Consider the following 22,606-nt stretch of genomic DNA (forward strand, 5'->3'; position numbering starts at 1 on the left):
AGCTCCATGATCAACAGGATGAGTAATTGCTGCAGAAAAACTCTTTACAGAGCATCATCGGGTTTAGATTGGGTATTAGGAAAAATCTCTTCACTGAAAGAGTTGTCAAGCACTGGAACAGGCTGCCCAGGGAAGAGGTTGAGTCACTGTCCCTGGAGGGATTTAAAAGATGTGTAGATGTGGTGCTTAAGGACATGGTTTAGTGGTGGACTTGGCAGTGTTAGGTTAACGGTTGGACTCGATGATCTTAAAGGTCTTTTCCAACCTAAAGGGTTCTATGATTCTATGATCGTCCTGGCTGGCACACACCACAGGACTCATTAGAAGGAGGCTGTTTGATTAAAATCACTGTAATGAACCAGATTCCTCGCTGGTGCTAAGGCTGGCTTCTGCAGTATGGAAACTCAAAGAGCGAATGCAATTCCAGCCTGCTGTTCAGGCTCTTCTCTGTGCAGCTGCATGTTTGCTCAGCACAGCTCTCCTTCTGCGCTGCCCTGAGTGCCCGCCACAACTGGGGATGTTTATATGTTATACTTTTTTGGTGCATTAAAATACAATATACAATAACTATTATTAACACCTTGATCTTAAACTTTTTTTAGGGGTTTATGAGCCTGTTTTTCTGGAGGCAGCATTGAGTGAATGGCTTGTATCCGCAGCTTTGAGTGGCTGTGTTTATGGTACTGGGAAGGTACACGGGGCTGGGGGTACGCCGGGGCTGCTGTCTTGAGGATTTATTTGTAGGCACAGCAGCTCATTACATACTTGACAAGTCCAGCTCGCTGCAGTATTTATTGTCTCCCAGTTTTTTGGTGGGAGATCTTGGGGCAGAAGTTGCTGACTTTATTAACTGTTCAAAACAGGACGCTGAATCACATCCTGGCAAGGCTGCAGCATCCTGCCTTAGCGTGCTCCATACAATGGGGAGGCAAATTCACAGGCTCGTGACCCTCAGTAGCTTTCTGGCCCGTAGGTGTGGCCGTGGAAGCCGATGGAGATATAATTAGGCCTTTACATTTTGTGGTGGGTTGTGTGGGGACATTCAAAGACCATGGAGCCGAGGAAGCGTGCTCTTGCTTGACACTTATTTAAGATCTGGCCTTTCCAGGAAACTGTTGCTGACTTGAAGTTGAGCAATGAGAGGAGTTTACTTGGAGGTAGGTAAAGTAACAGCAGGAGGCCTGCCAGTTTGAAGATGTGGTGAGCAGGCCCTTTCTGGAATTATATATAAATCCCCCCTTTTTTTTTCTTTTTTTTTTTTTCATGAAACCTCAGCAGTTTGGCAAAAACCAAAACAACTGGCCCTGTTATCAAAAGTACTGGCTTTGCACTGAACATTTTTTTTCTGTAAAAGGCCAGTGTGGTTACTGTTTATTTAGGTGTTAGAGCCGGGTCAGAAAAATATTTTGGTTCCAAATGCCTCTTGATTTTTAAATGCCTTAATCTTTGATAATCAGTTGCCAAGATCTGCGAGTCAGGGATTTCTCATACAAATCAGAGCTGTGGTCTGCCTGACAAATGCTCTTAAGATGTTTTTGGAGAGCGTGAAATGGACAGAATGCCTTCATAGGCATGGCTTTACTTTTAATGAAGAGAGTGTTGAGTTTTTTATTTCCCAAACATTTATGTATCCCTCTGCAGCATTTGAATCCCTGATGCAGAATCACTTTACTGCTCCACAAAAAAATCAGAAAGCAAAATAAGCCAAAAGTAAGCCCAGCCTCAAATGGATTAGGATGCAAACTGTATCCATTAGTTGTTTAGGTTTATCTAGGATCAGAAGGACTCTTCTCTTCAGAGCTTGCATTCCCTCTCTGAAAGTTTTTAGAGTTGCAGTTCAGGCAGAAGTCAGCGGTGTTGAGCTTGTGCAGCCTGGACAGATGTGCATCAGCTCTGTGTAATGTAAGGTATAAATGTCCATAACCAGGGCGTGAACTGACAGTGGTTAACAGCTTTGCTGGAGCTGCTTGTGTGCACAGACGTCTTCCCCTTGCAGCCAGTGCAAAGGGTTATCTTTTGCCACAAGAGGGGTAGGTTTCCCTGTGTCCTTCCTGGGACAGGAGCAGGAACACAAACCATGCCGGCAGAGCAGCTGGTGTGCTGTGTGTTTGTACCCACCTCAGCAACTCCTCACCGTTGGTATGTCAAGGTATTGCTCATTGCACCAAACCCTTCCCCAAAGTCCCAGTACTGACATAACATTTCTTGTAGGACCCAGAGTGTGTGCCTGACGCTTATCTCGCTAGCACAGAGACCCAGTGCAGAGGGGCTCGCCAAACTGACAAACGTGCCAAAACCACACCAGCTCACCTATGTTTCTTGAAGAAATCCTTGATGCAAGAATCACTAGTGAAGGCAGCTGCTGGGGAATCTGTGGTGGTGTGCTGCTGACCGCTGGGCAGAAAACCTCTGGGGCTTAGCACTGGGGGCCAAGGCATCCAAATGCAGGGAACGGGACAAAATGTCCCTTTCAGATTTTCGGGAAAGCTGCCAGGTTGCTTGTTTGCCCTGTCTGACTTCCAAACGGTCACATCCAACACTGGCATCCCTGTGGAGACCTGCTGCTTGTGGGGCTGCTCACACCATGCCTGTGTGTGGGCATCTCCCTCCCAGCCTTGTAAAACTTCTTGGACTATGGATGTCTGCTTCTCTCTGCAATACTGATTCTGCTTGTAAAAGATGAGTTTGGAGTGGAGGGGAAAAGGAAGGATAATCCTGAGGTTTTTACCAACAGTTTTCTGTCCTGAGGTAGCTGTGCCTCTGGCTGGCAGTCTCCTAATTTCTGGGGTGCTGGCTGTGTACCCTTGGGGCAGCTGGGAAGGCAGGCTGTGGTCTAGCTAAACACTAGAGGGGGTGTCGGGGTTGAGCTAGAACTTTTCTCACTCTGCTTTTACCCCGCATGATTTATTTTATTTTGTTTTTACACATTACCAATGTGTCAAGTACTCCCTGGTCTCTGCTGCCTTTTTTGGAGTCATTCTGAAACCCAGCAGCTAAGCTATTTTTTGGGTTGCTATGCCCCCACTGCCTGTAGGGTTCTCAGTCATCCTGCCTGTGCTGTTGTCTGTGTCCTGGCTGACCTTCACGCAGGCCACTTGGAAGCTGCTTTCTTGATCCTTGAAACTGTTACTCACCTTCCTTTTCTTTTTCAGTGGCGCCCTTGGAGAGTTTCCACTTGTTTCTCTGGCCTGTCTCCGGGAGACACCGCTGGGTGGGTGAAGTGGGGTGACTTAGTAAAATAGTTTAAATGATTAAAACAATGAGTTGACGGGAGGAATGCAGGAGGATCGGCCGATGTGCCGACAGCTTGGCTGGGGAGGAGGATGGGAGCAGGATCGGCTCCTGCCCAGGAGTGTGGGCAGGAGGCTTTGCCTTTGATGTGCCCTCCATGGCAGGAGCCTGGGGGCCAGCATCATCCCACCTCTCCTTTAGCTTGGACCATGGCTCTGAGACACCTTCCTGGCACTCCCAGGCTTGTGGTCTGTCCTCCTCCCTAACTGTGGTCACAGAACAGCTATGGCAATAACATGGTAACAACAACATCCAAAAAAAGCGACTTGTAGGAAAACAGAGGGTGTCTTTTGCATCTTTTAATGCGGGCAGAGAAAGGAGCCAGTGTTTTGGGAATAGCCAGCTTCCTTCAGACCACCAGGTTGCTGCATGGCAGAGGGTGCACTAGGCTGGAAAACCATGTTGTTGCTAATGCTGGGACCTCTGTATATGCCTCTTGTGCTTGCTTCCCTGTGTTGGTTGCCACCTTCCCTAGCCTTGCCCTTTGAGTCCCTGAGTCTAGGCAAGCGTGAGCCACTCCATGTAGCTTTATGGAGAAGCGTTGCTCAGCCCTCACTGCAGGGTGGGCGGTCGTGGGGATGCCGCAGAGGGCTGGGGTCAGTCCGCAGGCGCATGCTGGGGACATGGATGCTGGGAGTCTCTGTAGGGTTAATACTCCTCTCCTAAGAGTGAGAGAAAGGTTTCTTTATAGCAATTGAATGGGCAGTCATGCAGGCTGAGGTTCGGAGAGGATCTGGCCCTGGCCTCTTGAGACAGCGGCTATCACAAAAATGACATCATGTTTCAGTGGGAATCTCAGAAATGCTCGTTGCGATTCAAACCGTTCCAAGCACATCACATAGCTGGATGGTGCTGTGATCAGCCTCGTGCCTTTTTGAACTCTGCGATTAATGGGATGAGCAAAAAGGATTTCTTTTTGCTTGTGAAACAATCTCTTATTTTATTTGGCTTTTCACCATCCAAGTACTAGGGATTCCTAGAATTTTCTTTCCTGGCCATTTGGGGGCTGTTCTGCTAACTTATTTTGCGCAAGTCTGCTGGAACAGGGAACAATCCTGCTAATTTGTTTGCTTCCCTCTTCCTGCCCTTTCTCTTGGATGGTTTATCCGAGCTGCTCCTGCGTTGCCTGCAGGCACAGCCTGGGTCGTGCTTTGCCCTCGGAGCTGTGTGCCACCCCAGCGTGGGGTACGCACGGCTGACCCAGTTCAGCTCCGTGCGGAGCTGGGGCGATCGCTGCTCAAGCCCGATGCATCACTCACCCGGTGCGCGGGAGCGGCTGGAGGCACATCATCAGCAGTCTATTTATGTTAGGAAATTAGCTTTTGTGGGCTTCATGATTGATTTCATTTTTTTCTTTTTCGTCTTTGTGCTCGAGGAGCGTTTGTATCTGGCTCTGTGAATGGCCTGCAGTGTCTCCAACCCTTCTTAGCATTCTTGCGCTGTGGATGTGGCCCACGCCTTTCAGCTGAACAATACATGCTCAGACTCCCCTTTTGAGAGCGAAGCCTGCCGGGTCTTCCTGCCTGCCTGACCGTCTCACTCTGCTTTGAAATAGATGGGGAGATGTTTGCCCCTGCAGGGAGACATTACAAGACACCCCCCTCAGTGGGGGCTGCTGCCTGACCCACTTGCAAGCAACTTTTGGCATTGTGTGATGGTGCCTCTATTGTGTCTGAGGAAGGGGAGATGTTCTCCTTGTGTCTGAAGGAACGTCAGACCTTGCTGTGGTTCACAGCTTACGTTTTGGGTTTCTTCTTGGAGTAACTTGTCTTCAGCTCAGGAAGTCTGAGAGTGATGGCTTTTTATAGCCCATCAAAGCCGCACCCTAACATAGCCATGAGTATGGAAAGAGCTCTACTGCCTTGCATTTTTGGTAATAAAATAGTATTTCAGAAGGCAAACATTTCCAAAAGTTACCCTGAAGATAGCTGCAGAGATTTTGGCAGAGGTAGAGCACCGCAATCGAAGTGATGCTGGCAGCTCTTGTTGACCTTAGCAGGTGTGTTGGGCACCTGCAATTCTGATCCCAGGTCAGTTTATCAGCATATCACAAAGTCTATGTGCGTATGCAATAGCACTTTGTTTTAAAACAGCATTGCATGTGTTGAAACTGGGACTTTCCTGGTCCCGCTCCATGGGGAGTGCTTTGCTTGTCCCTCTGCATGGCAACCCGCTCCATGTTGAGTTAAGCAGGGATGGTTGTGGTGATACTCTTGTGTATATCTGTAAAGGTGATTCCTTTACGTTTCATTTAATCTTTCTGTGGCACTGGACTCTGCATGATTGGTGTGTGACACAGAGCAAAGGCTACTTGGAAACACACTAAGTACTTTTTCTAAAAGCATGAGAAATGACCTGCTGTTGCTGCTTTTAAAGGCTCCCATTTCTCTTTCTCAGGTTGTACAGTAGCATGTGAGGGAGTAGCTCTGAAGTTCATTTTTCCCTGGTGTTGTTTTGTGTTGCTCAGACCCCTTCTGAAGGCCCCTTTCTTGGTCAGGAAGTGTTATCTGATGTGTCTCCTATCAAGCCAAAGCAAGCATTCAGCGTGCTTTAATTGTCATCTTGGCTTGGGAAGCAGGGGCTGCGCAGCTGCCGTCTTGTCTTCCTGCTATTTCTCTCCCCGCATCTTCCTTTCTATTTGATGTGCTCATTTCCAGTTTAGTTTATGTTGCTATTTCGGTATGACTGCGTGATGGCCTTCTGGCTCGCCACAGCAGTGCCCTGTTAAAATCCACCCTCTGGCACGTCAAGGGCCTGGCCAGGCTGCGGGAGCATCCAACACGACTGGCTCGGTCCCCGAGCTGCGGCAGAGAGGTGCACCGGGGAGCCCACTCTCTGGGGTTGTGTTTTGTGTTCTTGCTTAATTGCCTTGAGATGGCTGGGCTTTTTCCAGACTGAGCAGAAAACAGTGGGGAAGAAAAGGGAGGGGGGGGGGGGGGAAATCTGTTCTCTTCCTCCTTATCAAAGGAGCTGTGGAAAAGGGAAGTGTGTTTAATTTTGTGGAGCTTGAGGCGCCTGTTTTTTCCTCACCTTATCAGTTTGGAAACGTTTTGAGCAGAAGATGCCATAAAACCCAAGGAACCGGGAGGTACTACCACGTTCATGCCTTTGTAAAATTGTGACCAATTTTGAGAGAAGCAAATACTGTTTTGGTTTGGGTTTTTTTGCCTAAAACACAGACCTGGTTGCAGGAGGGCAGCTCCTTTGTGCACAGGGAGACGTCTGCATGCAGTGGGTAGGAAAGGCAGGACAAGCGTGCCTGCTCCTAACCATGGCATTGCTGGATGCTCAGGTGAGGGCATGATCCTGCTCCAACGCTGCTGCTTGGGCAGTCTGCTGTCAGATGAGCCCAGAGGCCATGGCTGTCCCCTGAGTGTTTTGGTTCAGCCCTGATGGATAGATTACCTTCTCTGCCTCCACACCACGTGTACGTTTTGTTCCATTAATGAGGGGGAAATTAAGAAACTTAATTTGACAGAGATTTAGTGCCCGGAGAGCATGATGTGCCTGGGCAGGCTTCATTGCAGAGCTTTTCTGGAACATGGAGCTCTGCGCCCAAGCTGCACAAGCACACGACAGGTCAACAACGTGAGATTTGCTCAAGATGAAAGGTTAAATAGAAACAGAGAAAGCTTCAGGTGGAGCAGGTATCTTGAAAAGGCATCTGAAATATTATCTCTTTGGGAGAGCAGGATATAACTTCAATGTAACGGCCAGGCAGAGGTGAGCTCCGAATGTTAGCTGAAGCAAGCTTTTGAGACCCATCAGGTACATATGCTTTGGTCCTCAGGTGGTGCTGGGCTGCTCCTGAGGACAGTCTGTGCCTGGGTGCGCGAGGAGCAGCTCCCCTCTCTCCTTCCTGAGCTCCCTGCCCTCAGACCTGCCTCTGGCTGTGTGTGGCTGTCCATATCCCTGGGGAAAATGCAAAGCGAAGCCAGGCAGAGCGGAAGCCTGCTCTTGTTCACGACGTGAACTCAGCACTAAAATATGCTCTAAGAGTAGAGCTGTAAGCAAGCAGATCTGAACAGCACTTGCACTGAATGGGCTGCTCAGTTGTGATCAGCAGCAAACACAAAGAGAACAAGTTCATTATGGCTCCAGAAATACCAAGGGTCATTGCAGGTGTGGTGATAAGCCAGGCTCCTTTGGCATCCCGTGCACCGAGCGATCCCACGGCAGTTCTGGGAGCAGCAGGGATACCTGGCCAGATGCAAACTCTGATGTTTCTGTGTTCTGCCTCTTTTAGTTATATACTATTTTTTAATTCTTAGACTACCAAGAGACTGTTGAATCAACCTCAGGCTTGACTGTGTCTTCCCAGGGAAAGTGGTTTTCTCTCTACTAACTTCTGTGTATGGATATTTATTTTGAGATGAGTTATGTAGCTGTAAGATACATTAGTAGATTGTTTTCTTGTATCCTGCAAGATGATTACATCTTATATGAGATTTCCCATTAAACCAGGGAACTCGAATACCCGAGGCATACAAGGTTTCTTCCTGGGATGCACCACAGCCTGAGCCACAATGGCAAAGCAAGCAGCTTAGGGAAAATTGTTCTGCGACTGGCAGCTGGCTTCCAGCTCGCTCTGTCCGATAACACGAGCAGCTCTGTCTCTTGTTCCAAAACACAGTATTTTTAACAGATTGCTTATTGGCATTTGTGGACCCAAGGGGTGGCGTTTTGTAAGGATTAAAAGGCACTGCCTATTGTGTTCTTAAGCAACTTGAAATGTAATTGATGTGTGTTGCAGCCATGCTCTTCTGGAGCTTTCCCAAAGGGGAAGAAATATTTCCTTTTCAAGTTGAGCAGCGTGGAGCCAATGGATGGAGCAGGGGACAGTGAAGCAAGAGGCGCTGGAGCCTGCTCCCAGTGGTGCTGTGGCCATTAAGTACCCTCTCCTTGCCAGCCACTGGGTGCCATCCCTATGGGTGCAGAAGGGCCCCAGCTTTATGGACAGCAAAGCACTGTAGCTGTCTGTACCCTCCTGCTGATACTCTTGGCATTTCCCAGATGCTTGTAAGCATAGGTTTTTACCTCCCTTAGGGGGTTAATGCCATTGGTTTGGTAAGCTGAGGTTATGGAGTGGAAGGAGGACTGGTCTGCAGCTGTACTGGAGTACCAGGGAGCACCCGGGTCCTGGGGCTGTGACAAAACTCGTGGGCTCTCTGTTTATTTGAGAGCCTGGAGTAACTCCTGTAAAGTAGCTGTGCTGGTCAGGATTCCTGGAAGGGCATCCAGGGAATGGGTGGTTTCTGTTGTGCATGCCAGTTGGGCTGGGTGAAAATTGAACAGAAAGCTGCTTTTCCCCTTGGTTAGCCTAGTGGTACTGGTGAAACGTGAGTGTGTCATTATGGTTTAGGCCTAGAGAAAGAACTAGTCAGGGGTCTGTAAGAAACAAGTCTTCAGTGAATTTGGTTGTAGCTGGCTCCTAGGAAATAAATTCCAAGCCACCTGAAAGACTTCCTCATTCAGTAGTAGCTCAGTAACTTGTGAGTCACTCCGAAAATCAAACCGTGGTAGCTGTACAGTAAGTGAAGAAGTATTTTAATTTGACAGCTAATGCCTTTGTCATATGTATATTACAGTGGTGGCATGCAGTGTTTTAATTGTAAAGAAACAAACAAGCATTAGTTGATATGATGCTTTTTATCTAGTGCTGTCCCGGGGAATACGGGCTTTCTACAGCAACAGGCTGCTTCCCTTTGTGGTTGCTGATAGGCACTGCGTTGCCTTCAGAGCATGCGGGAGGAAGCAAACAAACAAACAAGTCTGGAGGAGGGAAATGATTAGACGAGCCTCAGCTGGTTTTTTCCCCTCTTGAATGGCCCTCTTTCATCAGGATATGTTAGGACAAGTGCTTTTTCAAGCCAGGATATCAGTGGAAGACACAGTGTTCTGTAAAAGTCATCCAGTTCCTGGGTAGCATCAACAGACACGATTTCTCTGCTCCGCACAGAATATACGGTCAACCTTTTCTTTTCCTTATTTTCTTTTCTTTTTTATGGGTTTAGAAGCAAAAGGATGTGAGTTTTACAGCTAGTTATGAATCTTTTTGAATTTACTGACTTCTGTCTGACTCTTGGGCCAGCACAATGCTTCTGCTGTTCAAAGAAAACCAGTCCAAATTAGTATGTATAAGCCACTCGTTTTTATGCTGCTAACAAATGCTGCTTACTAGAGCATTTATCACTGCTGCTGAGGGTCAAAAGTTGGGGATGTTCTTTAATGATAGGATTTCTCTGTTCTTTAGGAGATTTTTTAAAAAAGACTGGAGTTTTAGTTGTTTACTGGAACCGGAGGATTTAAAAGGGGTTTTTAAAACTGGGTTGGAATATCGTGCCTTGCCTTTTTCTGCCTTTTATTTTGTTAACTGTCTTTTTAGAGCAGTTGTATGAAGTGACTGAGACCAAAAAGCGTTCCTAGAGCGGAGATAAGGGACAGTGTTGGGTAATGTTGCTGGTTTTATATGGTGTAAAATACAAGCTTTTGCAGAGAGGCAGTTGGATGTGTTACCTCTGTACAGCACCGTGCTGGTTGTATGGAAATGGGAGCTAATGTGGAAATTGGGGAGCGCAGGTAGCGCTGGGGAGGTACAGGCACTTCGAGTCATGGCAAACCGCGCTTTGTAAGGTTAGCGTGCAGTTTAGGAAACAAACATTTAAATTAAAAAAGAAATCTTCCTCTTAACAGGTTCTTTGGCTTAGCTTTCCAGTTCGTTTCCATGCAGATGAATACATGGTGACAAAAATTTTGCTATGTGGGTTGTCCTTTTCCTGCAAGCGCTTTCTGCTCCTGCAACGCAGCTTTCTCCTTTGCTTGCAACTGGCAATATTCTGCTTTATTGTAAAAGATTTCCTGGATGCAAGAGAGGAGAACATCAGGACATCAGGTGAGATGAACCATCGGAGCAGGAGTTACCAGTGCCTTTGGGAAGGAGCTCTGTCTCTTCCAAGGTTTTTCCTGCTGTAGAAATCCCAGGCAGTACTTTATTAGGGATAAAAGAATATCCTTTGGGATATTTTTTCACTTTCCCAAAGAAATGTTTCCCAAAATTCTTGGGACAGGAATACTGTGAACTGTCTCCGTGTGTGTTACCTAGCTATTCCCTTCCTCTTGCTGAAAAAAGACGAGTGTGCGTGAAGCTGGTATCTAGCTGAATATCCTATACGTGGTGTTGGTGTCGCTGCTTTTGTGTAATGTCTGGCCTTTTTTAACGCTTTCCTGTGAGATCTGGTGTGCAAAGGAAACAAGACTCTTCCTGGCTCACTTATGGAATGAACCAAATTCCCGTCTGCAGAAATTCTTGCCATTAGCATGTGTGCCAGGCAGAGCAGAGCTGGCGTTTCGGATCACAAGCAAACCCTGCATGGCTCCTGTTCAGACACAACTTGCTAGCGAAGTGAGTGGTGAGTGCTAGAATACTGTGGGAGTGTAAATGGAGAAAAGCTTGTTTTAATTGGAGTGCAGTTGTCCTGCTGGCATTTTATTGATCTGATATATGACTTGTGGAGCCTGGAACTTAGGCGAAAATTTTAGTTCACTTTTTAAAAGCAGCTGAAATCTCAAATTTAAACTGATCCAGATTTTTCTGGGAATTTTTCACCTTGAAGATTCAGTTGAAAAATGAGGAAGCTTTGCCTGGGAACCTTGGCTGTGTTCTCAGGGAAGGGAAAAGCTGAACTTGCAGCAAAAGCTGAAAAGACATGAAATTCATGTCTGTCTTCACAAAAACACTAAGGTAGAATGGAGCATTAGTGCTCACTTCTGCCCAAAGGCAAAGACCCCAGATAAAGTACAGAATAGACAAGTACTGGGAGTAGTAACTCCTGTGGGATCATTTTCTCTAGCATAAGTAACTCCCGTGTAGTGCAACCTCGTAATGGAGCATTTATATTTAGTAGATAGCAGACAGTAATTAATGATGATCTATGTTTGGAAGTGTAGGGCGGCAGAAAATTGGGCTTTGTAACAAGGAATGTCTCTTGTGATGTTTTGAGCGGTGTAGGAAATGCAGTGTAAGCAGTTACTGTGGCAACTAAAAGGTAGCTTAGTAGATGTTGATTTTCAGCCTTGTGGGAAATGCTAACTTTACCGCTTATGTCCAAGTCTATTTCTAAAATGCTCGCGAGTGCATTATGGTACTATGTAATTAGGCTTGTGCTGGTGCTTACTGTAACTACTGATTTTGTTCATCCTTCTCTTCAGTTGTGTTCTGGGGCCTGTATGTCATTTGACTCTGTGGAAGTTTCGTTATGTATTTGCACACACTGTGACCTGCCTTCTTATCAGTAGTATTTTGCAGGATGGCTGTATCTAGCCAGAGCAAAGCAAAATCTTTGCTATTGTGTCGGTTGTTTTTCCTCTGAGGTTTCAGTGCAGTTTCCTTTCTCTTGTGATGCGCGGGTTTCGGCTGCCCTCCCTTCCTCTTTAAATCTACAGGCAATTTATGGTTGCATGTTCTTGTTTTTGCGTTCCAAAGAAATCTCAGGAACTGAAATTGGTAGAAACTGATTGACTCGGAACCTGATCTTCAGTCATTTTACAGGTCTATAAGCCTGTAAAAAGTCTTACCCTCTACTGTTTTAAGTTGCAGAATATGATAATCAAATGATAAAGTCATTTCCAGCCCATGACAGCTCAGGCAAGTATCTCCTGCAATGGCCAAGTAATAAAATGTTGGTGGAAAATGACACATGAATAATCCATGAATAATCCTGCAGCCATGCCGTGCAAGTGGCAGGATCAAACTTTGGGAACAGCTTCTCATGGCAAAATCCTACTATGTTTTAGTGAGGGGAAGCCCTTCCTTCCCTAGGCATACAGTCCTGAGCACGCACTTTGCTGATATTTCCTTTCAGTTGACTTCGTCTGTCATTTGTTTTCCAGCCTAAGCGAGAGCTTTTTCATGGTGAAAGGCGCAGCCCTTTTCTTACAACAAGGAAACAGCTCCCAGGGCCAGCGAAGTCTCCAGCATCCTCACAAACATGCAGGTAGTGGATTAAATCACCTACTGAAATTCTTTTTCCTTCTTGCTTTGCTGCTCATCCTGTCCATGTGACAGGCTAATAGCATGCGTGGGTGGGTGGATGACTCCTCTAACTGTCATAGTGGGCCTTGTACAACCTGCTGAGTAAAACCAGGTTTTCAGCCCACTTGATTCGAATGGGAACATATGATTATTGAGTCTTTGTTTAAACTTTTGTCATTACCTCAGAACTGGAGTAGAAATTTATTCTCTGCAGACATTATGGCATTCAGCATGGCATTCTTTAGGCAGGGAAGCCTGCTGAGCCAGAAGGTCTGTGCTGAATATGTATCCCTGTTTTCCACAGCTGCAGATGAAGAAGTGTCACTTGTGCTTCAGTGATTTGATCTTGGCCTTCCCCTTTGGCCTGTGGGGAGGAAGATTGGATGGGCTGAGTCACAGGGCTCTAGCACCTCTTCTGTAGTTACCGAGGTCCTGATTCAGCATGGCAGGGACATTTCTCTGAGTGCTCTCCCAGCCCCCAATAATCTGAAGCTTGGGACTTTCGGTGCCAGCTGACAGCATTTGTTCTTTTGAAACTACCTGTTGCTGGGTTTGTTTGATGTTGCCGGTAAGAGAGGAACGTTTTAACAGGATTTGGGTCTCTGGACAGACGTGTGTTTCTTAGCTCCTTATATCCCCTTTCCTGGTTTCAGGAAAATCCCCTTTTTGGTTAACTCATCACAATCTGGCCTGTAAGAGTTTGTCACAGTTTAAGAACAGACTGTCCTTCTTCCCCTAGTCCCCTCCAGTGTGCCAGACTGGTGGGAAGAAATGGTAGGGAGTTGTATGGTGAGCGTAAGTAAGGATCGATAAGCAGATAGGGTGTTCAGGAAAGTGGATTCTACTTACCCAGTGTTTTTATGCCTTCTGTTTTTGACAGTTTTGGAATAAGTGATTACTGGGAAAGAAGAAATAAGATCATCAGGGCATTTTGAGAGCAGGAGCATGTGGGAAAGGCACAGTGTGGTACTGTGTGTCTGCTGCTTAGTAAACACTCCAAGCACAAAGAGGGTGTTTGAATGCCAAGCTTGGCTTTGGGTTTCTTTGATTGTCAGCAATTTCATATACCCAGCAAACATCCTACGAAGGCATTTTATCTTGCATGGAAAGTTATGAGTGCATTACAGAGTTATTAGATGTGAACTTGTTTTGTTTTCTTGTAGATACCTTGTCCCTTTCACTTGCTTTCACCAAACAGAAATGTACCCACTGCTCTAGAGCCTAAGGGACTTGTTGCATGAACAGCACTTTGTTTGAGGTAGAAGCGATCCATCACCCAAACTGGGCCACTCTTGCAGCTCTTCCTCAGGAATTTCTTGTGTTCAGATATACCCTCCATAAGGCCAGTGGGGCTGATCCCGTGATGCTATGTGTGTTTCACAAGTTAAAGTTTTTCTTTTCTCCTTTGTTCCATTTTTTTTTTTAATCAGAGTTGTTGTTCCTACCTCTGCCTCCCCTGTCCTTAATGCCCATATCTTTCTGTCTTCTCTAAGATGCTGTAACAGGAAGAGTATCATCATTTGTGCCAGTCACACATGGTCTCAATATATTTGGTAGCTTCTGAATACCATAAGGTCAAGTTCTCACACAGCCAGATAATGCTCATCCAAGAAGCTCACTTCTGTTAGTATTCTCTGGGACAGCAAAGTTAATTGGCCTCCCTTAAATGGTATTTTTTGACTTAGAAACATCCAGTTTCATTAAAGGTCAAGACTCTGCCCATTCTTAGTGCAGCAAGTGTTGAGACCCTTTCTGATTTTTTTTTCTCTGCTTTCTCTCCAGGTGATTTGCCCCAGCACCTCCAGGTGATGATCAACCTCCTTCGCTGTGAGGATAGGATCAAACTGGTAAGAAAAGATGCATTTTCCTGCTCTTCTTTCTGTTGGAGGCATTTGAAACAGACCTGTAAGGTTTTACAAAAAGCATTGGCAAATCCTGGGTTTCAGAGTCAGCTTAACTCTGTGCTGGTTGCCAGCCCTACACCATTCTCCTGTCCGCTCCTTTTGCCCTGGTCCTTACATCCAGGTAATGAGTTGGGTCAGGAAACGGATCTGTCTGAAGTGTGTTTGTTTTGTTAGATTTAATTTTCCAGTCAGCTGACAAACACTAATACCAGAAAAGAGACAGGAGCTTGCTGATGCTAGTGGACACTCTTAAGTCAGTCTTGAAATTGCATCCAAATGGGGCTGGGTTTTCTTTTAAAGAAATCTGCAGAGGCTATAAAAGTCACTGCAGAAAAGTCTATGTCAATTATCTCCTCCAGCATGACTTAACATATTTCAGTGAAGGCTTGTGAGTGGAAGAATCCACTGAGCCTGCCTCTGTTTTCAGTTCTGTTCATGACCAACCATTTACCAACTTTCTAGTTGAACCTCTTTGTAACAAATCTTCAGGTTACGTTTTGTAGTATTTCTCCAAACTGGAGCAGGTAATCTAGGCTAATCTTCTCCCTGCCTGATGCCAAGTCAAACTGGCAATTAGCCTTGCTGGAAGATGGGCCGTCTCTCTCTGTGTCTTTCATACTGCAGCTAAATAAAGCTTTTGGGCACAATTACACCTTAAAAAAAATATTAGGCAGCAATCGAAGTCATAATTATCCAAAAGCTAGTTTGCAGAGCTTGATGACCTTTCTCTAGGCTGTCCGTTTGGAAAGTGTGTGGACAGACCGAGTCCGGTACATGGTGGTTGTATACAGCAGCGGACGACAGGATACAGAAGAGAATATTCTGCTGGGTGTGGATTTCTCCAGCAAGGAAAGGTATGTCTAAGGCAAGGCTGGGCTTTGAAATCAGGCAGGCTGGGTTCTCTGGAAAGCCTGTCAACACCAAACTGTCCCCAAGCAGTTGGTTTACATGTATCTGCAAATTCTAGCAAGAGAAAGGACATGTGTTGAGTCTTCTGACCAGTTATGAGGGAAAGAGGGTTATTTTTGTTCCAGAAAGCTTTCCCTTTTCTTGGATCTCTGGGCTCTCTGGGCAATTGTGGGCAAAGCGTTTAATCCATCTGTAGGGCTGTGGCATCTACTTCATCTGTGGTAGTTTGCTGTCTGCTCACTACAAAATGCTCTTGCAGACACATTTGCAAAACTGGAACTTATTCTATCCACCAGACTTAAATCTGTTGATGGTATGATGCAATGGAGCTGTTTTTTTGGGGGGTAGCTTTGTTGCCAAATAACATCGAAAAACAATACTGCAAAAGTACCTCCAAAACCAATAAACAAATGTGTCAGTAATGAGCTGTTTCTTTTGTCTAACTGATAAGACCACATAATATTCTGAAAGGCAAATAAAATATTTTGTTATCACAGACCCTCTCACATTACTCTAGTTCTAGGTGAGTAAATGAGGCAGAAAAGCTCTTGGCTTGGAGAGACAGGGCTGGTTTGGCAGAGCTGGAGCTAAAAGTCAGAGCTTCCAGACTGTTGTTTCTGTTCTCCGATGATATAGCAGGCTGCCATGTTGTGCTGGTGCAGCCAGTGTGACTTTTGTTTTCTTTTTGGAAAACCTTAGTGGTTGTTTCCATGGCTAGAAGTGGAAGGGGAGAGCTTCTGCACTGCAGTGAGACCTGTAGGGAAACTCCTAGCCATGCCTTCCTAATAAGGTTATTGTCATTGGCTTTGATGCTGCCTCTTGTATATGCTGATAAATTACTGCTGTTAGTGTTACGGAGGAAATTCTAATGTAGCATTTCCTTATGGCACACTTAGTGTGCAACAGCAGTGAATGTTTGCTATGTCATCTTCAAATCTGAAACAACTTTGCGATAATTTGCTCCTGGTGATTATTGATGTGAGACAAGAGGAAAGATGGAAAAGTTATGGCAAATCCATTATAACTGTAAGGTTGGCTGCCATTTTAATCACTATCTCCCCTGAAAGCCAAAGTTTTTGTTAATTAAGGGTAAGTCTCACGCATAAAGGAAGTCAGTTGGCATTAACAACTTTATTGAGTGACTCCATGGCTCTGTGTTGGGGCTGTAAGCGTTCTGACTGCTGACAGTTTGACTAGTCAGGCGCTTTTGTGGGTTTTATTCCTTTTACATGTGTTTAATAAAAAACATTTTTTCTCGCAAAGCTCTAAAAGCGCACATTGTACACATGTGTGTTCAAACTGGCCTGTCAAATCCTTTGATCCGCTGTAGAAAGAAGGTGAAGGCTTAAAAAAGAAAGGAAAAGAACAAAACAAAACCTGAGTTCTTTGCTAACCGGCTGTTGCTGAATGCATCCCAATTTCCTTTAAAACTTTAATATCTCAGTAGCTTAATTATTTACTAGTTGAAAGTAACTGGCTTCCATTATAGTATGGTTTTCTTGTCAGATTGCGTCTCTGAAATGAAAGTGTTCTTTTGGGTTAGGTAAACTCATAAAATCCATTTTTGTCTTTTCTACCAGCCAGAGTGATGAAGCGAAAATCGAACATGCAGTCCTTTGAGAGGCCCCTTGGGTCCTCTTTGGAAAGGGCAGGCGGCTGCTCTGCCACCTACCAAGGCTTGCTTTCTGCCTCGATTTAGTGAGCTGAATCTCTGCAGCCAGATCGCCGTGATCTGCTTTTATGTCCTGTTAGAAACTGCCTTGCACTGAGCTTATGAGGGTGAGAGAGCAGGAAAGATCATGGGGCAAATACTGCAGTGCTTTCTGGCAGGCTCTGGAGGGGGAGAGAAGAGCTGGTAATTTTGATTCTTGTTTCTGTGATGTTTCTCCAGTCCTGTGGAGCAATCAGCATGCTAATATCAGAGTAGACTTTTAGACTTCAGCTGTCCGTCTCCTTGTGTGTTATGCATTTGGTGGCCTAAGATATTACTAGGAATTCCTAGAACAAGACTTGAGGATTTTAAAAATGAAAGAGTATTAATAATTTAGGATATTGGCGTGACCGCATTGTGGCCTATATTTAACATCCTGTATAACAATCTCTCTTCCAGTAAAAGCTGCACTATAGGAATGGTTCTTCGTCTGTGGAGTGATACTAAAATCCATCTTGATGGTGATGGGTAAGAAACCACATTAAAAGGATAAATGTGAATGTCCTTCCCTACTTGGGGGCTGCTCTAGGAGAGGTTCTCCGTCACCTTGCAAATGAAGTTCCAATTTTGGATTCTTGGCTGCAGTCCTCTGACTCAGACAGTGAGTTTTTGTCTTGCTGCCCTCAAACTGCTCGGTGGAACCTGTGATACCCAGTGAATGTTCTCTGAAATCCCACTTGAGGGGTGGAGCTCCCATCCCTGGCAGCCTGCACCGGGAAGGGTGTCTGCTTGCCGTTCTTATTTGGGAGGATGTTGGAAAATTAGTGATACAAATTCTAATCCCTCATTCTTTTTGACTGTGAGTGCTCCTATAGCTGCCTTGCAGTAGCTGTTTGTAGAGTGCAGCCCATGATGCAGAGAAGAGCAGGTTCTGACTGGTTTTTTTTCCCTCTCTCTGTTAGTGGCTTCAGCGTGAGCACTGCAGGGAGAATGCACATCTTCAAGCCAGTGTCGGTGCAAGCCATGTGGTATGTGTGTTAATTAGCTTTACTGAGAAAGAGACTGTCATTTCTTTGAGTAAATTAAAAATAAATAAACAAACTGCATTTTAGCATTCTCCATAATTGGTATTTAGCGAGCTGCAACAGAGATGCTGCTTCCCTGTGTCAGCAGGTAGCAGTACTATAAAGGGACTGTGAGAATACTGATCCGAAAACAGGAACTTCTGCTTCTGTTCAGAGCAGCTATGTGCTCTTCAACATAAGGGAAATGGCACTAGTGAGATGATGAAATATGAAAGACCAACTTCAATTCATCAGGCTGCAAACCCAGTCTTTCTTCTCTCTACATATTTTTCTAACTGGCTGAAGGAGGAGTCTCGGGACCCATTGCCAATCTGATGGCATTCCCTGTGTTCTGCCTCGTTACTGGGGCCAGTCTGGGGATCCTGCCACTCAGAAACTTTCCATGCCGCCCTGGGTGCCTGTTCACCTTTCAGCTCCTGTCACCCCTCCCGTGTGCAGGGATTCCAAAACACTGAAGCAGAGGTGGCTGAATCAGCAGCAGCTATGCCAGCAAATTCCTTCTTGAAGAGGCTGCTACCCAGCCCCACACAGAACAAATGGATCTCTTTCGGTCTGGGCAGTTTGCTGGCTCCTGTTGGAGCCTCGAGAGATCCCTGTCCATGCAGCATCTGATAGGGAAAAAATACAGATGTAGAGAAGGGTGTCATGCTAGGGATGATTTTGTACAGAAACAAATGAAACTCTTGTTTCTGTCAGTTTTGAACTTGGCCCCTCCTATTGGCAACCTTAGATGTGGTTAATGTATTCAGTACAATGACATCTTCGGAGTAGAGCCTTAAAAAAAGAAAAAAAAAGAGGAGGGAAGGAAGGAAAAAGTAATGCTAGAATTTGCAAAAACAAATGACCCAATCTGGGCCTTGTCCCTGGAGCATGTCAGGGGCCAAGAATGCTGGTAAATATGTGTTTGACTCTTTGCTGAAGGTGGTTTGAAAATTGTCCATGTTCTTTGTTTTTCTTTGGTCTGGCTTTACAAGTTAGCTAATGATTAGATCCCAGAGAGACTTGTGCCTTGTGCTTGCCTGTTAATCAGGAGAAGATTTCAGCCTCTGCCTTGGACCAGCTCTTGAGAAGGCCTCCAAGGTGCAGTTTGTGCCCTCTTTGAACTCTGATGCAATACATCTGCTGCTCTCAAAAAGCAAACTGTAATAAACAATGCTGAAAAATCTTTTCCTCTGTGAAAATCATTTGGATCCTGCTCTGTCTGTTCCTGCTTCTCACATCTGCACAAATTTGTTCTCCAAACTTGCAGGTCTGCTTTACAGATCCTCCATAAAGCCTGTGAAGTTGCAAGAAGGTACAACTACTTCCCAGGTGGGATGGCCTTGGTCTGGGCCACATACTACGAAAGCTGCATCAGCTCCGACCAGAGCTGCATCAATGAGTGGAATGCAATGCAGGACCTGGAGTCCACCCGCCCCGACTCTCCAGCCCTGTTTGTTGACAAGTCAGTTCTGAATTTTATTAGAAAAAGTTGGCTTGGCTCACAAGAGAAATCTCCCCTTCTCCCTTTTCTTTCTCCAGTGGTTCATTTCCTTCCTCTTCATAAAAGTCTTAAAATGTTTTTCTTTGGTTATTGTCATAAAAATTGCTTTTAATACAAGTCTTTACCACCGCTCCTCTGTACAGTATGAGTTGCACCGTACATTTACTGCCAGCTTGGAGACATCCTCTCCTTTTCCTTTTCAGGCCAACTGAAAGAGAACGAACAGAGCGGCTCATTAAAGCCAAACTCCGGAGCATCATGATGAGCAAAGACCTGGAAAATGTGACTTCTAAGGAGGTAAATACAAAAATTCCTGCTATCTTATTCTTTCTGCTAGACTCCTTTTCCAGAGAGTGCTGCACTGATGGAGACACCATATGACTAGGTGTCATTGGCTTTTCAGTTTGTGTTTCCAACTGTTCTGTAAAGGCTCTGCTCTTTGGCTTTGCTATACCTCTGTTTCCCCAGCAGGGAAATCAGGGTAATGCCAAAATCAGAGTGCATTTTTCAAGACCTTAGCAACAAGTATGTGACTTTCAAGCACATAGTGCCTGGTGCTTTGCCAAAAAAGTGGCATCAGAGGTGATGCCTGCATTACAGCTGGTTGTAGCACATGGAGGCCTGTCCAAGCAATGAATTTGCAGACACTTATTCCTCAGTGCATCCCTGTGAATTACGCAAAGGCAGCTCTCAGAAGATGCGGTTGGTGGTTGAAGGCCTCGCAGCTGTTAGTGTCCTGATCTTCACTTGCTCATGGACAGTGCAGAGCACAGTATGTGCCTTCCTTTCTCCTGTCGGCTTCATTTTAAGGTTTTATTTTCTTTGTTCCTGAACAAATGTGAGAGGGGCTTGCAGACAACATTTTGCTAGTGAGTTTATGGATGGAAAATCACAAGTCAAGGCTAAAGCTAGTTTGGATCCATCCCAGGCTGGTGTAAATACATCCAGCTGCAGTGCAGACATACTCAGAGCAAATGGAAATAGTTCTTTTTGGGTTGGGTTTTCGTTTGTTTTTCAAGGGAGGCTATTAACATGCAGGGCTTTCCTTCCTAAAGCTTAGCACTGAAGTGTTCAGATACATTCCTGTGTAACAGCAGCGTTACAAGTTGTAGGCGTAAGCTGAGAACTCGTCTGTCTGTGTACGTGTTCTTAACCCTTGGTGCAGTCAAGATGCTTTGATTTGCTGTAACCATTTTCCATGCTGGGTTAAACAAAGTTGTGCTGCTTTGCATTGCACCTTCCTGAAGCTGACGTGCAGTGAGAGGACTGTAGGTCTGTGCCCTGGTGTTTTAAAATGGGAGAGTACTGGAAATCTCTCTCTCCACCAGTGCTGCTGCCATTATTCACTCCTTGCTTCTAATGGGTTTCACTTTTTTTTTTTTGTTAGCTGCTCTCCAAGGTCTTGTTTTTTATCTCTCCAATTATTTTTAAGAAGCAGGCACCCCAAATACATTTTTTTTTAACTCGGGTGTTATCATGAAGCTTTATTCACAGATCTTAAATTTGAGGGCCTAGGATACTTGGAGAGATGCCATGTAGTGAGATGCCTTGTCTCCAAAAAGTCGAATCCCTCTTGCTGTTTTTAATGAAGTACAGAAAAAGTGTTTTACAAAGGAGTGCCAACAAATGTTTCTATTGGACAGACATGATTCTAGCTGGTATCCTTTGTTTTCTGCTCTGCAGATACGAAATGAGCTGGAGAAACATATGAATTGCAACTTGAAGGAATTCAAGGAATTTATAGACAATGAAATGCTGCTTATCCTGGGTCAGATGGACAAACCGTCTCTGATTTTTGATCATTTATATCTGGTAAGCTGCTGTGTTAGGAGCTCCTGAATAGCAGGAGGCTCAGTGGGAGCGATCTGACAAGTCACTGGGCTTAGAGGAAGCTGGATTTGGTGTCAAGGCTGACTTGTGCAGCATGAGCCAAGAGGTACAGCCTGCTATCCCACCCTTTGTGCAGACTACTCCAGGACCCATATTGCTTGTAAAAGCCTGCTGTAGAGAAACCTTTTTTTCTAGCTGTGTTCTTGTTTCGGGGACTTGACAGGGTTCTTTCCTGGCAGGTTGATCCTGTTTCAGGACATAGCATGGCATAGCTCAACTTCTGTCTATGCACGTTCATTTTCTATTTCTAGCAATGGAGATTTTGTTTTATGACAAACAAAGATCTAGCTGTGGATGCTGCCCCGATGTGACAGCCATTTGCTCTTTGACTCTGATTAGGGTCACCGTATTGTTTTTTCTCGACTGAGCCTATGAAGTTCTTTCTGTAGGCATGGCCAGAGCTATATAAAGAATAAGGCTAAAGGTGATATGCACTTGGTGCAGAAGCGAAGAACGATGTGTGTTTTGTCTAAACTTTTGCCACTAGATGGTACTCCAAGCAAAACCAGGCGGAACAAAGACTTGCTTGAGATGAACACATTTGTGCCCATTATGCTTGGGTCTTTTTGTTTTGGTTTGGTTTTTTGGATTTTTTTTGTTCTGGACAGAGTCAGAGGAAGTGCTCATGTTTGAGGGCAAAACCTGCTTTTTAAACTGTTTTTAGCTTTCTGTTTTGCAGATATGGGGGGCATACAAGGTGTAACCACCCCCATAGCTTTCAGGATTTGCCTCACTTTTCATATACCTGTGATCCCAGTCATGCTACATATAATCATTTTCTTTCCCTGCACAACTTATCTCTGTTTAAAAAGTCAGAGTGGCCGGGGCCGGTGATTTGGGATGTGCTCAGTCACACGCTGGCCTAGAACTATCTCCTTAGATGAGGATGTCTCTGCCTGTTTGGGACAGGACATCTTTGTGCTGAGCTGCAGCGCTGGTTGCCCTGGTGCCATATTCCTGTTTCAGAGGCTATTATCAATATTTTAGTCAGCAGCTAAGGAAGATTGCTGAGGCTGGGGTACTGCAGAACTTAGGAAACAGGGAGGCTCTTGGGCTCCTTTGAAATGTGTGTTTTGTGGCTGTTGCAGGGGTCCGAGTGGAATGCCTCCAATCTCGAGGAGCTGCAGGGCTCAGGGTGAGTACAGCACCTTTCAGACACCAGCCTTAGACTCTGAAACCTCCAGTCGTTTGCCTTTAACTTACATTCAGATCTCTTGCAGTGACATATAACATTTGTAGACTGTAAAGATGAGTTTGGGCCCATTCCTAGTGATGTGGGTAACCTACCATCAAGACCTTGGTTGAGAAACCTTTCCTACCTCATTTCTGTCAATAACATGTAGAGTGAAAATAACAAAGCTT

At 45.3% G+C, this 22,606-nt stretch overlaps 1 protein-coding gene across 5 annotated transcripts in view; it reads left to right on the forward strand.

Moving 5' to 3' along the window:
• Positions 1 to 22,606, forward strand: part of SSH1 (slingshot protein phosphatase 1) — a 41,507-nt gene that overhangs the window by 9,444 nt on the left and 9,457 nt on the right. For 3 of the 5 annotated variants that reach the window (XR_011326622.1, XM_069794594.1, XM_069794596.1), the window contains exons 3-11: positions 12,181 to 12,284; positions 14,105 to 14,169; positions 14,959 to 15,080; positions 17,246 to 17,314; positions 17,749 to 17,814; positions 19,121 to 19,315; positions 19,558 to 19,651; positions 21,038 to 21,166; positions 22,333 to 22,379. Coding sequence is in view for 4 of the 5 variants with exons in the window: in XM_069794594.1 (XP_069650695.1) it covers positions 12,181 to 12,284; positions 14,105 to 14,169; positions 14,959 to 15,080; positions 17,246 to 17,314; positions 17,749 to 17,814; positions 19,121 to 19,315; positions 19,558 to 19,651; positions 21,038 to 21,166; positions 22,333 to 22,379 (891 nt within the window). In the remaining variant the exon portion in view is untranslated. Of the gene's footprint in view, positions 1 to 10,332; positions 10,694 to 12,180; positions 12,285 to 14,104; positions 14,170 to 14,958; positions 15,081 to 17,245; positions 17,315 to 17,384; positions 17,448 to 17,748; positions 17,815 to 19,120; positions 19,316 to 19,557; positions 19,652 to 21,037; positions 21,167 to 22,332; positions 22,380 to 22,606 lie in introns of those variants that run through there. The other 2 variants (XM_069794595.1, XM_009915685.2) reach the window with 2 other exon arrangements.

This window comes from Haliaeetus albicilla, chromosome 10 (assembly GCF_947461875.1).
Source record: "Haliaeetus albicilla chromosome 10, bHalAlb1.1, whole genome shotgun sequence".
Taxonomy (NCBI): Eukaryota; Metazoa; Chordata; class Aves; order Accipitriformes; family Accipitridae; genus Haliaeetus; species Haliaeetus albicilla.